The 12,552-nt window shown below is 43.5% G+C and overlaps 1 protein-coding gene across 1 annotated transcript; it reads left to right on the forward strand.

Moving 5' to 3' along the window:
- Nucleotides 1-6,107: 6,107 nt before the first annotated feature.
- On the forward strand, nt 6,108-11,355 carry LOC133081186 (THAP domain-containing protein 1). The gene is made up of 3 exons (XM_061177255.1): nt 6,108-6,421; nt 10,049-10,244; nt 10,786-11,355. Exons 1-3 carry the CDS (start codon nt 6,351-6,353, stop codon nt 11,158-11,160), a joined length of 642 nt encoding a protein of 213 aa, XP_061033238.1. The 5' UTR covers nt 6,108-6,350; the 3' UTR covers nt 11,161-11,355.
- Nucleotides 11,356-12,552: the final 1,197 nt, after the last annotated feature.

Raw genomic sequence — 12,552 nt, forward strand, 5'->3', positions numbered from 1 at the left:
AATTTGATTTCATACTCTGGTTTACAGAACACTTCCTTAAGCGATAGGAGAATTAACAAGTTGTGAGACATTGGACTCCAGTCAGCACGCTTGATATTCTCAGTTATGGCATTTCAGTAAGAGTTTGGTCCTTTTATAGGAACAGTATATAAAAGTTACTTGTAAAGGGAATTTTTGTTTCAGGAACCTGGGTGATACTGCAGACACATAGCAGTTTGGTGCATTCCTGAGGAAGGTGGTTCTCTGTAGCTGTGAGCATCAAAGACCTGAGGAGGGTACTAGGAACACTATTTAAATTTGACAAGAGAAATTACTGGTGAGCTATAGCGACAGAATGTACAGATTTGGTTAGTTTTCTCTTGTCAGAACACTTTTGTAATACTGTCCCTAGATGACAGAATATAGCCCAGATTCATCAGGCCTTATGCAGAATGAGATGATTCAGCAGGCACGTTATCTTGGTGTTTGGATGACTACAGCATAAGTACTTAACGCTCTCTTATGCAGTTTTCTGTTTGAGAAGAATCAAAACCGCAAGTATTACGAAATCTTAACTCCCTCAGCTGGCACTGCCCGTGAGTGACCTGGACAGCAGGGCAGTCACTGATCCCCAGGGCTCAGGCAGTGTCAGCTCTGCGCCTGGCAGCCACCGCTAGTCATCCTGTCCACTCATGTGTCAGCGAGCCTCACTGTCGCAGTCTTCCAGGTGAATCAGAGGCCATCAACTGATGAGATGCTGAATGATAACATCAGTAGTGTCTTGTAATTTGGGCCTAAGACAAAGCTGCTGCTTGTCACAGAGAAAAACAAAATCCTTAAGTATAGCACATTGTAATTAAAGCAATTTCTGGCACACTTTTCATTTAATCCTCAAGAGAGTTAGGTGAAGGAGGCAGGGCATTACCTTCCTTTTCATAGATGAAATCCCTGACGTAGATGAAAGGTATTTTTTTTTGTCTGAAGCCATGCACAGATAAGTGACCGAACTGGTATTAGACTCCTAGGACTCCTACATGGGGAGAAACTGGGATCCTTTGGAAGACTTTTGGAGCATACTGGATTAGGACAGCTTGGGTTCTCCTAAGAGCAAAGGTCTAGAAAGATTACATATCAAGACTCCACGAATCCTGATTCACCATGTCCAAATCAAACTTCTCATAGGGTGGCACATTTCATAGGAAAACATTTCAGCTGCAATCACTAACTTGAGAAGCTAATGAGTAGGAGTTCGTTACACCACCATTTACCAGTCTCGAAACGCATTGCCTACCAATTACAAATTTGGTGTGGGGCTATAGCAATGCCATTTTTGAAAGGATTTAATTTTCTGTGCATGTGTTCTGCTTCAAGTGTCACACTTACAGTTACAATACTTCTATTGTAATATTTGGAATTCCTTCTAAGACTTTCCTGGTAGAGGCGTATCGTACCAACTTGTGTAACATACAAAAACACTGTATGAAGTCTTACTAAGTTGAAAAGGGAATATGCTGGCTTCTCAGAATTTTAGACCTGTTTATTATGTCATCTTTATTGATCAGTGATAATAAATGTAGGAGGGATCCGAGAGTATTTAAAGCAAGTAGAGTCAATCAGTGTTTTAAATTTTTAAACATCATAGTAATACTTCCGTGATTCAGAGTTAGAGTATATAAATCAAAGCAACAGTTTGGATTTTCGTAAACAACAATATTGTAACTTTCAAAAAACAGATGGTCCAGCCCCAGGAGCAGATGATAACTTGGGCAGCTCTGTGGGGAGGGAGACGGAGGAAACAGTTGTTCTAACTGCCCACTAGAACAGTGGTTCCCGCTACTACAGTTCTCAGCACTGAAAGCAGCACGGGAAGAAACGACTGCTGGTCCCTGTGGCTGTGCGGACACCTACCTCACAGAGTTGTTTCAGAGGATGGACAGTTTGGTTCAAACCTTGTGATTTCAGAGTTTGTCAAGCAGTGACTCTTTTGAATAAAAGCAACATATCTAAAATTAAAAAATAGCTGTTATTGTCTGGTTTCTTTGACACCGTCTGCTTTAAAATTCGGAACTCCTGAAATAGCATTCAATATAATGGTTGCAATGGCTTTCTTTTTCACCTCATCACGTTTCTAATTAATTTTAAAATTTAAAACGTAGAAATGTTTTTGAGAAAAATTATTTAATCTGGGCAATCTATATTAATTCTGGACAATAAGGGTGAGATTGGAATCAGTACCCTTGCACCCTGATTCCCCACCCCTACTTCTTTTGAGTGTGTATTTTACTGAAACTGTATAGTTGATAACTGAAATGTTCTTTTCTGAGTCTGAGGGATAGGAAAGGGCACTCAAGGTTTTAAGGCCCTAAGACTTAAAGAGTCTCCCAAGACCAGGTTAGTAGGCTTTAAGGGCTGCCGACAGGAGGCGATCCTGTCACAGAGATAAAGACAATTGTTGAGCTTTTGCTGTTCGGTCAGAACCAGACCATCTTCACGGCGTCAGTATTTGTTTGAAGCGTTGAGTTCCTGACTGCAAGCAAATCTCAGGTGTTATCAGTCGCTGTCCCCTTCACCCACTGCCTCCTCTGACTTGTCCCATGTCCAGAACGGGGCATGAGGGGAGTACACACCCGGTAGACAACACTGAGCATGTCTGAACACTGTCCTTTTTCTTCCAGACTAGTGGCCTTCTAAGGGGAATGTAGTATGTGACATAGGAGAGGGCTATGGGCTAAATAAAGATGTTTTAAACTTCACTATATCTAACAGTTTAGATTTTAATTAATTTTAAAACACAAAATTTAAAAATAACTACTTAAAAATATCTAATAATTCAGATCAAAACACTCACCCTGCTAATCGGTCTTAGAGAAAACCTATAGTTAACATCTACATGGAAATTAATCTTTGTTTCACGAATCCTAGAATGTTACAGCTGTAAGGGACCTTAGAAACTGACTAGTTTTTGTGTTTTCTCTGTGAAAATCAGATAAAACCTATGGATAGCTCCCCCAGAAAAATGCATATATACACATATGTATAGTTTTGATTCATTTTCAGGGGATTCAAAGAGCTGACCATTCATGGATTCCAAATTAGGAATTCCTCAGTCCTACAGCCTAACCCTACAGATGAAGATGATGAGGCCCAGAGAGAATGAATGTGAGGGTATTTTAAAATAAAAACTGTTTATAGAAAAAGCAGCATAGTTGGATAGAAACTAAAATCTAAACTGTTAGAGATCAGTGAGTTTAAGGCATCTTTAGGCCTTAGCCTTCTCCAACATCAAAACAAGTGGCGTATTTTTCTTCAGTTTATCAAGCAAGAAGACAAAGTGTACCCTTCTAGAAAAACTGAGACAAAACCTACCCTTTTAAAGTCAAGGGTTGAATTTTCCTTTTTCCCTAAAAAGTGTTCTATTAGTAAATGAATTAGCTCCCGGCCTCTTAAGGCTCTGAAGAACATCAAACTTCTAACTATCCTTCAGTTCATCCCTATTTATTCCCTTTCCCTTAAATGGTCATATAAAGCTATGCATATATTCACTTTCGATATTTACTGAAGTGGTCAGATGAAGAGATCATAAGAGCATATAAACATCTCTCTCATTCTCTAAAAACAAATGGCAGTTTTGCCTATCTTGTGTGGCCCTTGTTTGCTTAATAAGCTATTTTATTAAAGTAGAACAAATACCGAACATCTTATAAAGGTCAGATGATGAATCATCATAAAGTGAACACACTGTTTAACCATCACTTTGGTCAAAAGATGCATTACCACCATCCCATAAGCCCCCCTTCGTTGCCTCTCTCCCCAAAAGTAGCCTCTTCTGACTTTAGTTTTACCTACTTTTGTTTTTTTACTCTACAAAAAACAGAATCATATAGTGTACTTCTTTTGTGTCTGACTTCTTCAACATTATGTTTGTTAAGAATCATCCAGGTTGTGGGACTGCTTTATTTTGATTGCTGTATAGTATTCCACTGTATGACTGTACCACAACTTACTCAACTATTAATGGATGTTTGGGTTGCTTCCATCAACATTTTTAAAAAGCAGACAATCATCTTTGAAAAGTAAAAATGCTTCCTTGAAGTCACCCCTTGACAAGTAAGGAACAGTTATTCCAGCCTTAGGAAATGTTAAGAAATGGGCAAAGGAAAAGGAGAAGCCAATGATGGGTGCAGGTTAGTCTAGAGATAGTGAAAATTATTTTTCTATTAAGCAAATAAATTGATTTGCAGACCACACGGTGAAAATTTAGTTCGGGGGACTGTTTTTTACAAAGAAAAATACAACCTTCAGTTCAGTTCAGTAATATATATATTTTAATTACATGCAATTCACCTTACCAGTAAATTTACCATTTTGAAGTAAGGAAACATTAGGATAGTAGTCAACAAATAATAAAAATGTTTATTTCATTTCCAAGTTATGGATAGCTAGAAGACAGAAGGGGAGGGGAGAACAGAACTTGGCTGAGGGAAATCCAACCAAACGACTGAAATGACCGGATCACAAGCCTCAAAAGGGCCCCCTGGACTGGCTGGGGAGCTTCCACGCTTCTTTAGTAGCCTGCATTCCCAACCTCAGAACTATTTATACTTTCTTTCACGTCTGACATTCCTCAGTCCTACAACCCCAAAACTTCCAGAATCACTCCCACCCCTCCAAGGCCTCTATCTTATTGGGGGACATAGTTCTTTTTTTTTTTTTTTTTAAGGCCATCAGCATCTCAGTAAAAGGCACCACCGTCCATTTATCTTAACTGCTCCAGCCCGAAACTCACGCTCAAATCACCCCCGATATCTTGATCCTTTTCCTCCTCACTCTCATTTCCATCAAGCAGCAAGCCCTGGTGCTTCTGCCCCTTACACGTGTCTCTGCTGCCACCACCTTAGTCCAAAGCTGCCAACCTCTTGCTTGCCTGAAACAGCCCCTTAGTTGGTCGGCTCACTTTCGCTGTTGCCCGTCGCTGATAAACTCTTCCTTTAACAGCCAGAATGACTTTTTCAAAATGTGTATTAGATCACATCTCTCCCCTGCCTAAAATGGCTCAGCGGCTTCCCACTGCGCTAACATCCAGACCAACAACTTGCTGCTCTTCAACCTCACTTCATGCCCTCCTTCCCTGGCTCATGGGCTCGACCACACAGCCTCCATTCAGCTCCCAGAAAAGACACAACTCCTTCCTGCCTCAGGGTCGTAGCACACACTCCCTGGGCCAGGAACGCTCTCCCCAGCCTGCCCACCTTCCTTCTTTACACCGCTACGTTTTTCCCTTCCTCTGGTTCTCAGATTCAACGGCCCCCTTCTCAGACAGTAGACAGTGACCTCTCCTCCGTCCTCATTCATCCTTCCAGCGTTCTAACGTATTCGGGCATCTTCGCACAGTGCGATTCTCTTTATATTTTTTACTGTCCGCCTTCCCCTCAGTAGAACATAAGCGCTATGAAGACGGGGGCTATACTAGTCTTGCTCACTTCATCACGAGCCACGAGATTACCTGCACCCACGGAAGAGGCAAAACCTCCCTCCGACTGAAAGGCGCGTCAGCTGTTGGCGATTCCCGACGCAGCACCTGGGGACGGATAACTGAGATCGCTACAGCAGCCAACAGCCTCGGCCCGCCGGCTGCGTGCGGGCGTCCGCCTTCGCTGCTAGGCGCCGGGGCCTGGGCTCCTCAGAGCCTCGCGATATCTGAAGAAGCAGATAAGGCGATGGAGGCCAGCGGGCTGGGAGAGGAAGAGTCCACCTAGTTCTAGGAATCACGCCATCTGTGGCCGCGCTTTCAGAGAAACGAGCGCAACTGCCCAACGGCCTCAGGTTTACACCTGCCCTGCTTTAGCCCAGCGGACCCAACAGACCGTCTAGCTCTCCACCCTACACCGTCCGGGATAAGTAACCCAGGGAAGTACCGTGGGGGCGGAACCAGCCCTGGGCTCCCGCCCCCTCCCCTCCCCTCCCCCCAGGCAGTTCCTTCTTCCTTCCGGAAGCTCGGAGGCCCCGCCCACTTGCGCAACGCCGAGCCCGCCGCGCGACACGCCGGGCCTCAGCCAATGGCCTACGTACCAGGGAACGTTACCTCTGACCTCAGGGCTAATCAGAAACAGTAGGACGAACTCCTCGCGAGAGGTGAGGTTGAAGCTGCCTCCGCCATTTTGGAGATGGGAGACGGGCGATGGCTGTGGTCCTTCTGCTAATGCAAACAACAAAACGAGCACATGAGTCACTCCGAATGAGGCTCTCATCACCCTAACTGCTGACCAAAGCTACAGAAGCAGCGAGGGTGTCAAAGCCGAGCGCGGCGACATTGATAGCGGCCTCAACTGCCTGCTGGGGCGGCAGAAGTTAAGTAACTGAGGACCGGAAGGATGGTGCAGTCCTGTTCCGCCTACGGCTGCAAGAACCGATACGACAAGGATAAGCCCGTTTCTTTCCACAAGTAAGTACTCTGCGCGCCTCGTGGGCTCGGCCCCTAGTGGGGCCGGGAGCGCGCGGCCGTGCTCGGGGGCGGAGCCAGGCGCGTGTCCGCGCGAGACCTGTGAGAGCGGCGGGGCGAGGGGCGGAGCTAGGGGTGGGGCGCCGTCGGGTGCTCCGGGCCTGGAGCGGTGGGCTCGTCCCCGGAGTAGCCGCCGGCGCCACGCCCCGGGTGGCGCGTTCTCGGCGCGCGTCGCCGCGGCGGCCTGTCCTCGCGCTTAGGTTCGCGCGCCGCTCGGGGTGTTAGGTTCGGGGCCCATGGGCGATGCCTGGAGCCCCGGCGGGTCGTGAGGTCTCCAGACCCGGAGGCAGCTGGGTTTCATCAGGCGGGTCACGGAGTAGGCAGATGGTAATGAGTCTTTAGAAGGGAGGCTGAAGCAGCAGCAGCGACAGAGAAGGCCCGCGTTTCCCTCCCTGCTGGAGGGGGCGCGGGGCGGTCCAGCGTCGCAGCCGTTAGGACTGACTTGGCCAGGCGTCCGGGAGGATGTTTTGGACCCAGTTTCTGGGACCCCACATTCAAGGACCAGTGAGTTTCCCAGAAAGGTTCAGGTACTGCCAAGATGAAGAGCTGTGTTTCGCGCACAGCGGCAGCGTGGGCAGTAGCAGGGTATCGTGCGTGGGGAAGAGCAGCCTCGGAGGGAACGCGGCCCACCGCCCTCGGGGCTGCTTCATCCGGGAGGTGCCGCGGCCGGAGTCCTAGGAGGGCCGGTCTTCTCTTGAGAAGAAAACCGCAGAACGGAATGATAGTGATCGTCTGATGTCTGCACGGTGCCATTTTCGTTCAGCCAAATTCAGTGTTCACAAGTTTTACTACGTTAAGAAAATGTGGCCGTAACTTACGACTGTAAGTGGATAGATAATAGCTAAAGAAATGAGTTAGTGGTAAATCATACAAATTATTTATAGCTAAGTAATTACAAAAACAAAAGCAAATATTTAGTTTCGGGGTGGGGACCTTTTATCTTTAACAGGGAATATGGGTGCATTTTTTTTTTTTTTTTTTTTAATTTTTGGCTGTGTTGGGTCTTCGTTTCTGTGCGAGGGCTTTCTCTAGTTGTGGCAAGCGGGGGCCACGCTTCATCGCGGTGCGCGGGCCTCTCACTATCGCGGCCTCTCTTGTTGCGGAGCACAGGCTCCAGACGCGCAGGCTCAGTAGTTGTGGCTCACGGGCCTAGTTGCTCCGCGGCATGTGGGATCCTCCCAGACCAGGGCTCGAACCCGTGTCCCCTGCATTAGCAGGCAGATTCTCAACCACTGCGCCACCAGGGAAGCCCAATGTGGGTGCATTTTATAGGTTTGATAGAATATGAGAGGAACAGAAATAAGAGTGTCTAGAACATAGAGAGATCTTTTTTTTAAGATTTTAATTAAAAAAAATTTTTTTTAATTTTTGGCCGCGTTGGGTCTTTGTTGCTGCGCACGGGCTTTCTCTAGTTGCGGCGAGCGGGGGCTGCTCTTCGTTGCCGTGCGTGGACTTCTCATTGCGGTGGCTTCTCTTGTTGCGGAGCTTGGCGCAGGGGCTCAGTAGTTGTGGCTCACGGGATTTGTTGCTCCGCGCCATGTGGGATCTTCCCGGACCAGGGCTCGAACCCGTGTCCCCCTCATTGGCAGGCGGATTCTTCTTATCCACTGCGCCAACAGGCAAGTCCCTTTAAAGAGATCTTGAGAGTGTTCATGTTTCCCCTTCCGAGAAGGGGATAGAACACTTAACACTTCCAGGATTCGGTTCATTTCTGAAAGCTGATGAATTGACCTCCAGGACTTCCAAAGTGAAGGAGTAGGTCTGGAGATGGTGATGTGATCAAAGGCATTCAGTTCCCACCTCCCCATTTCTAATGATATGGCAGAGGGAATCTAAACATAGGGAAGACCCTTCATTGGCACTGCAGACTCGTTAAGGATGACATTCACACATTAGAAGTACTGAGTTTCTGCTGGCTGTTAAATAGTCGATTTAATCGAAAGAAGGGCTAACCTGCCTCTCAGCCCTTATCTAAAAGAACAGTTTTGGGAAGTAAATGGGAAAGATCTTGAGCTCAGAAAGAACCTGCATTGTAGTCCTTGAGTCTGGAGGCCCTGAGTGCTGAGTTTTACCAGTGATTGTACCATGTTTGTACTTCTAGAGGCACTCCCGGCAGGAACCTTCTAGGAGTCCTTTTCTCGCTTTCTACCTGATGGCAGTGGGAACAGCTATGCTGGGCAAAGAAAAGGGACTGCCCCGACGGTGGGTTAGAGCTTCCTGATGACAGCAGAGTCAGGCTCAGGCGTACCTCACTTGGAAGAGGAACTGTGGGACACAGATTCAAAACACCCTTTTTTGGCTTCTTTCCAATCCCCCCAGCTCACTAAATCCTTGACCTGGAAGAATAAAATCACAATAAGTTTAAGCCCTTCCTAGCTCCCTTTATCTGGGCCTAATGGACATATTTCAGTTGATTAAGAGGTAATTCGAAATGAATACTTTTCTTTATTTCTTTCTCACTATGATTTGACTAATTTGATTAATTCATATTTGTCAGACTGATTCTAAGAGAACCAAAAGCTTCTTTTTCTCAGTACATAGTTATAAATGTGCAATTTTGTTTTGCAATACACAGAAAATCACTGGTGAAAAAATAATTAATACAAATTCACTCTATAGCATGTATTTTTACCTGAAACTTTTAGTGTCTTCAGTATAAAAGTTAAGCATTAAAAACTGAGATAAACAGATAGTGGAGCTATACGATTTACCCTTGTGTATTTAGATGTGTGTGGAATCCCTGTATCTGTTAGTGAAGGTTATTTACAATATCGCTGCACATGGGCCTCGACCCCAGCCTCCCATCACTTAACTCTGCCACCTGCGTGCATCTATCCACATGGCTACCTTTTAATAAGAATATTTTTATATTATGTAAATTCTTAATCAGCCTGTCCTGTTTAGATTGTGTATGTCATTATATCTGACATTCTTATAACTGCTATGTGATCAATCAGATTCCTGTAAGAAATATTGCTTTTTAAGAAGAACAAAGATACCATGCTGGGAGGGGTGACTTATAGTCCACATTAGTGGTGGTCACTTTAGTTATAGGATTTTAAAAGAAGTACATTTTAAAAAAATTTACTTGATTCAAGTCTAGTTGATTTACAATGTTGTGTTAGTTTCTGCTGTACAGCAAAGTGATTCAGTTATGCATATGTATACATTCTTTTTCGTATTCTTCTCCATTATGGTTTATCTTAGGATATTGAATATAGTTCCCTGTGCTATACAGTAGGACCTTGTTGTTTATCCATTCTCTATATGTAATAGTTCGTATCTGCTAATCCCAAACTCCCACTCCATACCTCCCCCTCTCCCACCCTTGGCAACCACAAGTCTGTTTTCTATGTCAAAACAAGTACATTCTCAACAAACTAAGGTAGTAAGGACACAACTAAACACTGTCAAAAAAAAAAAAAAAAAGATTAGCAGGGCTGGTGTTTTAATCAAATTCCTCCTTGGTGTGTTAACACCGATGTAAGCTAGTTCTTTTCTAAGCAGGAAAGTCTGGGTGTGCTTTTTTTTTGAATAAGGTTGGAAAACTGAATTATGTCGTCTTCTTAGGTTTCCTCTTACTCGACCCAGTCTTTGTAAAAAATGGGAGGCAGCTGTCAGAAGGAAAAACTTTAAGCCCACCAAGTACAGCAGCATTTGCTCAGAACACTTTACTCCGGACTGCTTTAAGAGAGAGTGCAACAACAAGTTACTGAAAGAGGACGCTGTCCCCACAATATTTCTTTGTACTGAACCACATGACAAGGTAATAAGTGTTTTAAAATATTGGGTGATTTTCTGTTTATAAAATTAATGTGTTCACTGTGGAAAATCCAGAGTAGTGTTAAGAAAATAAATGTTGCCTGGAACCCATCACTTGTAAATAACCACTGTTCACAGTGAAATACTTTTTAAAAATACAAAGTGCAGTTTATTAAAGTTAAATATCCTCACGCTAAGAAACTCAATCTAGCTTCATAACTTACTTTGAGATCACTCTGTAGTCCTACTTACATGTTGATAAGTTTTGATTTTTCTTTGTCAGTGATAGTTCAGTTTCAAAGTATTTTTCCCCTCAGTTTTAAGTGCTTAGTATTTATTTAAATCTTAATAATCATTCTGTGTTTCTTGCACCCCATTTCTACTTCAGAAAGAAAAGTACAATTAAAACTTGAACTGTTTTCTCATTTTAGAATGTTTCTGTACCGAGGAGACAGAAATGAGTCTAGTATTCTTAAATTCCACAGATGAGGTCTTGTGAACTGTTTCGTCATGAAACTGAAACGTGCTCTGCATCTTTGTTTTAGAAGGAAGATCTTCCGGAGCCCCAAGAACAGCTTCCCCGACCTCCTTCAACACCCCCCGTTTCCCAGGTCGATGCTGCTATCGGGTTACTCATGCCTCCTCTTCAGACCCCTGATAACCTCTCCGTGTTCTGTGACCACAACTACACTGTGGAGGACACCATGCACCAGAGGAAGAGGATTCACCAGCTCGAACAGCAAGTAGAGAAGCTCAGAAAGAAGCTCAAGACCGCACAGCAGCGGTGCAGAAGACAGGAGCGGCAGCTGGAGAAGCTGAAGGAGGTCGTGCACTTCCAGAAGGAGAAAGACGACGTCTCCGAGAGGGGTTATGTGATTCTACCAAATGACTATTTTGAAATAGTTGAAGTCCCGGCATGAAGAGTGAAATCTGTGTTGGTGTTCAATGGGGCAATACCACCTACCCTCTTCTAGCCGTAGAGGAGTTTCATTTGAAAAAAATTACACTTGGTCACTTGTATAAAAACAATTAAGAATATTTTTTTAAAAGAATAAATTAGATATATACTGTAAAATTGTAAATGTTTTGTTTGTAATTTCAGGGTTTTTACATTTCAACAAAATATTTTAAAAGTTATAAACTAGCTTCATTGTAAGTTGGTTTCAAGATTGGGGATTTTTGTTTCTTAATTTGAGTATTTATAGAAATGATATGAAAATAAAAAGTAAAGAGAATGATAACAGTGCAGTAAGGATGATTTAAGTTTAAAGTTTAAAATTTTAAATGAACAGTTTATTGAGAGAACTTAGTCACATTTTAAATCAGAAGCATGGGGCAATAACTTCTCAGAATATATATATATATATATATATATATATATTCTTATTCACATATTCTTATTTGTAAAGTCAGCAGATTCATTTATCTTTCTTAATCACTTATCAAAGATAAATTGGCAAGTCAATACTTTACAAAGATTGGTTGTCTTTAGAGCAGAAAATGAGTCATTCCATACCTAATCAAAATGGTTAAAAGACTTTAAAGGATGGATTTTTAAAAAGTGGACCCTTCTTTTCCCCCCACTGTCTGGCATTATAGAATTAGAAGTGTGTCTCCACTGGAAGATACACTCTCCAGTAAGCAAAGTAGGCATTGTTATCAGTGAGGTAATGACCAATGACCAATGGTGGCTGATCCGTGGCTTGCCTTTTTCTCTCACAGCCCCGAGCTAAGGGACATCCAGTCCCCAACTGTAGGTGTACCTGCATCCAGATCTCTGCCAGATGTGTTGTGTGGGTAGAGTTTGACTTGTTCCATAAGGTGGAAATCTTACACTTGACTAATTGATTTTGGTCAAGGCTTCACATAAAAAACGATTTCTTCACTTTTACCACAAGTTAGAAATTACATCCCATTTACCTTAAGGAGTGATTTGCATTCAAAAGCATCCTAATAGGTAATGTTTATTTTACTTAATGCCGAGACTCAAATACTGAGGTTTCTGTTCAAACTGTGAGTTGTGTTCTGACTTTGTGAGAAAGTTTACATATATTTGAAATGAAAACCGTTCTGGGTAAACAAGTACTGCTGTAGGAATTACCTACTGAGATTTAGAGTAACTGCTCCAACTGTAATTATTTCATATTTCAAAGTGCTGCACAGACCTTTGAAGGCTGTATTAAAGATACGCAGCGGTGATGTCCAAGAGTGTCTTTTGAAGACCTGATTTTCAGTGTAATTCACTGCCATGCCAGTACTTTGATTCATGGAGATTCGACTTTTTATGAACCAGTATTTCAAAAATAGAAAAT

This window comes from Eubalaena glacialis, chromosome 20, assembly GCF_028564815.1.
Source record: "Eubalaena glacialis isolate mEubGla1 chromosome 20, mEubGla1.1.hap2.+ XY, whole genome shotgun sequence".
NCBI classification, from domain to species: Eukaryota; Metazoa; Chordata; class Mammalia; order Artiodactyla; family Balaenidae; genus Eubalaena; species Eubalaena glacialis.

Excerpts from the sequence above, each read along its gene's own strand:
- LOC133081186 (XM_061177255.1), top strand. The coding sequence starts at position 6,351 with ATGGTGCAGTCCTGTTCCGCCTACGGCTGCAAGAACCGATACGACAAG. Across the intron at positions 6,422-10,048 it reads AAGCCCGTTTCTTTCCACAA|GTTTCCTCTTACTCGACCCA; the intron begins GTAAGTACTCTG and ends TCGTCTTCTTAG. Across the intron at positions 10,245-10,785 it reads GTACTGAACCACATGACAAG|AAGGAAGATCTTCCGGAGCC; the intron begins GTAATAAGTGTT and ends TCTTTGTTTTAG.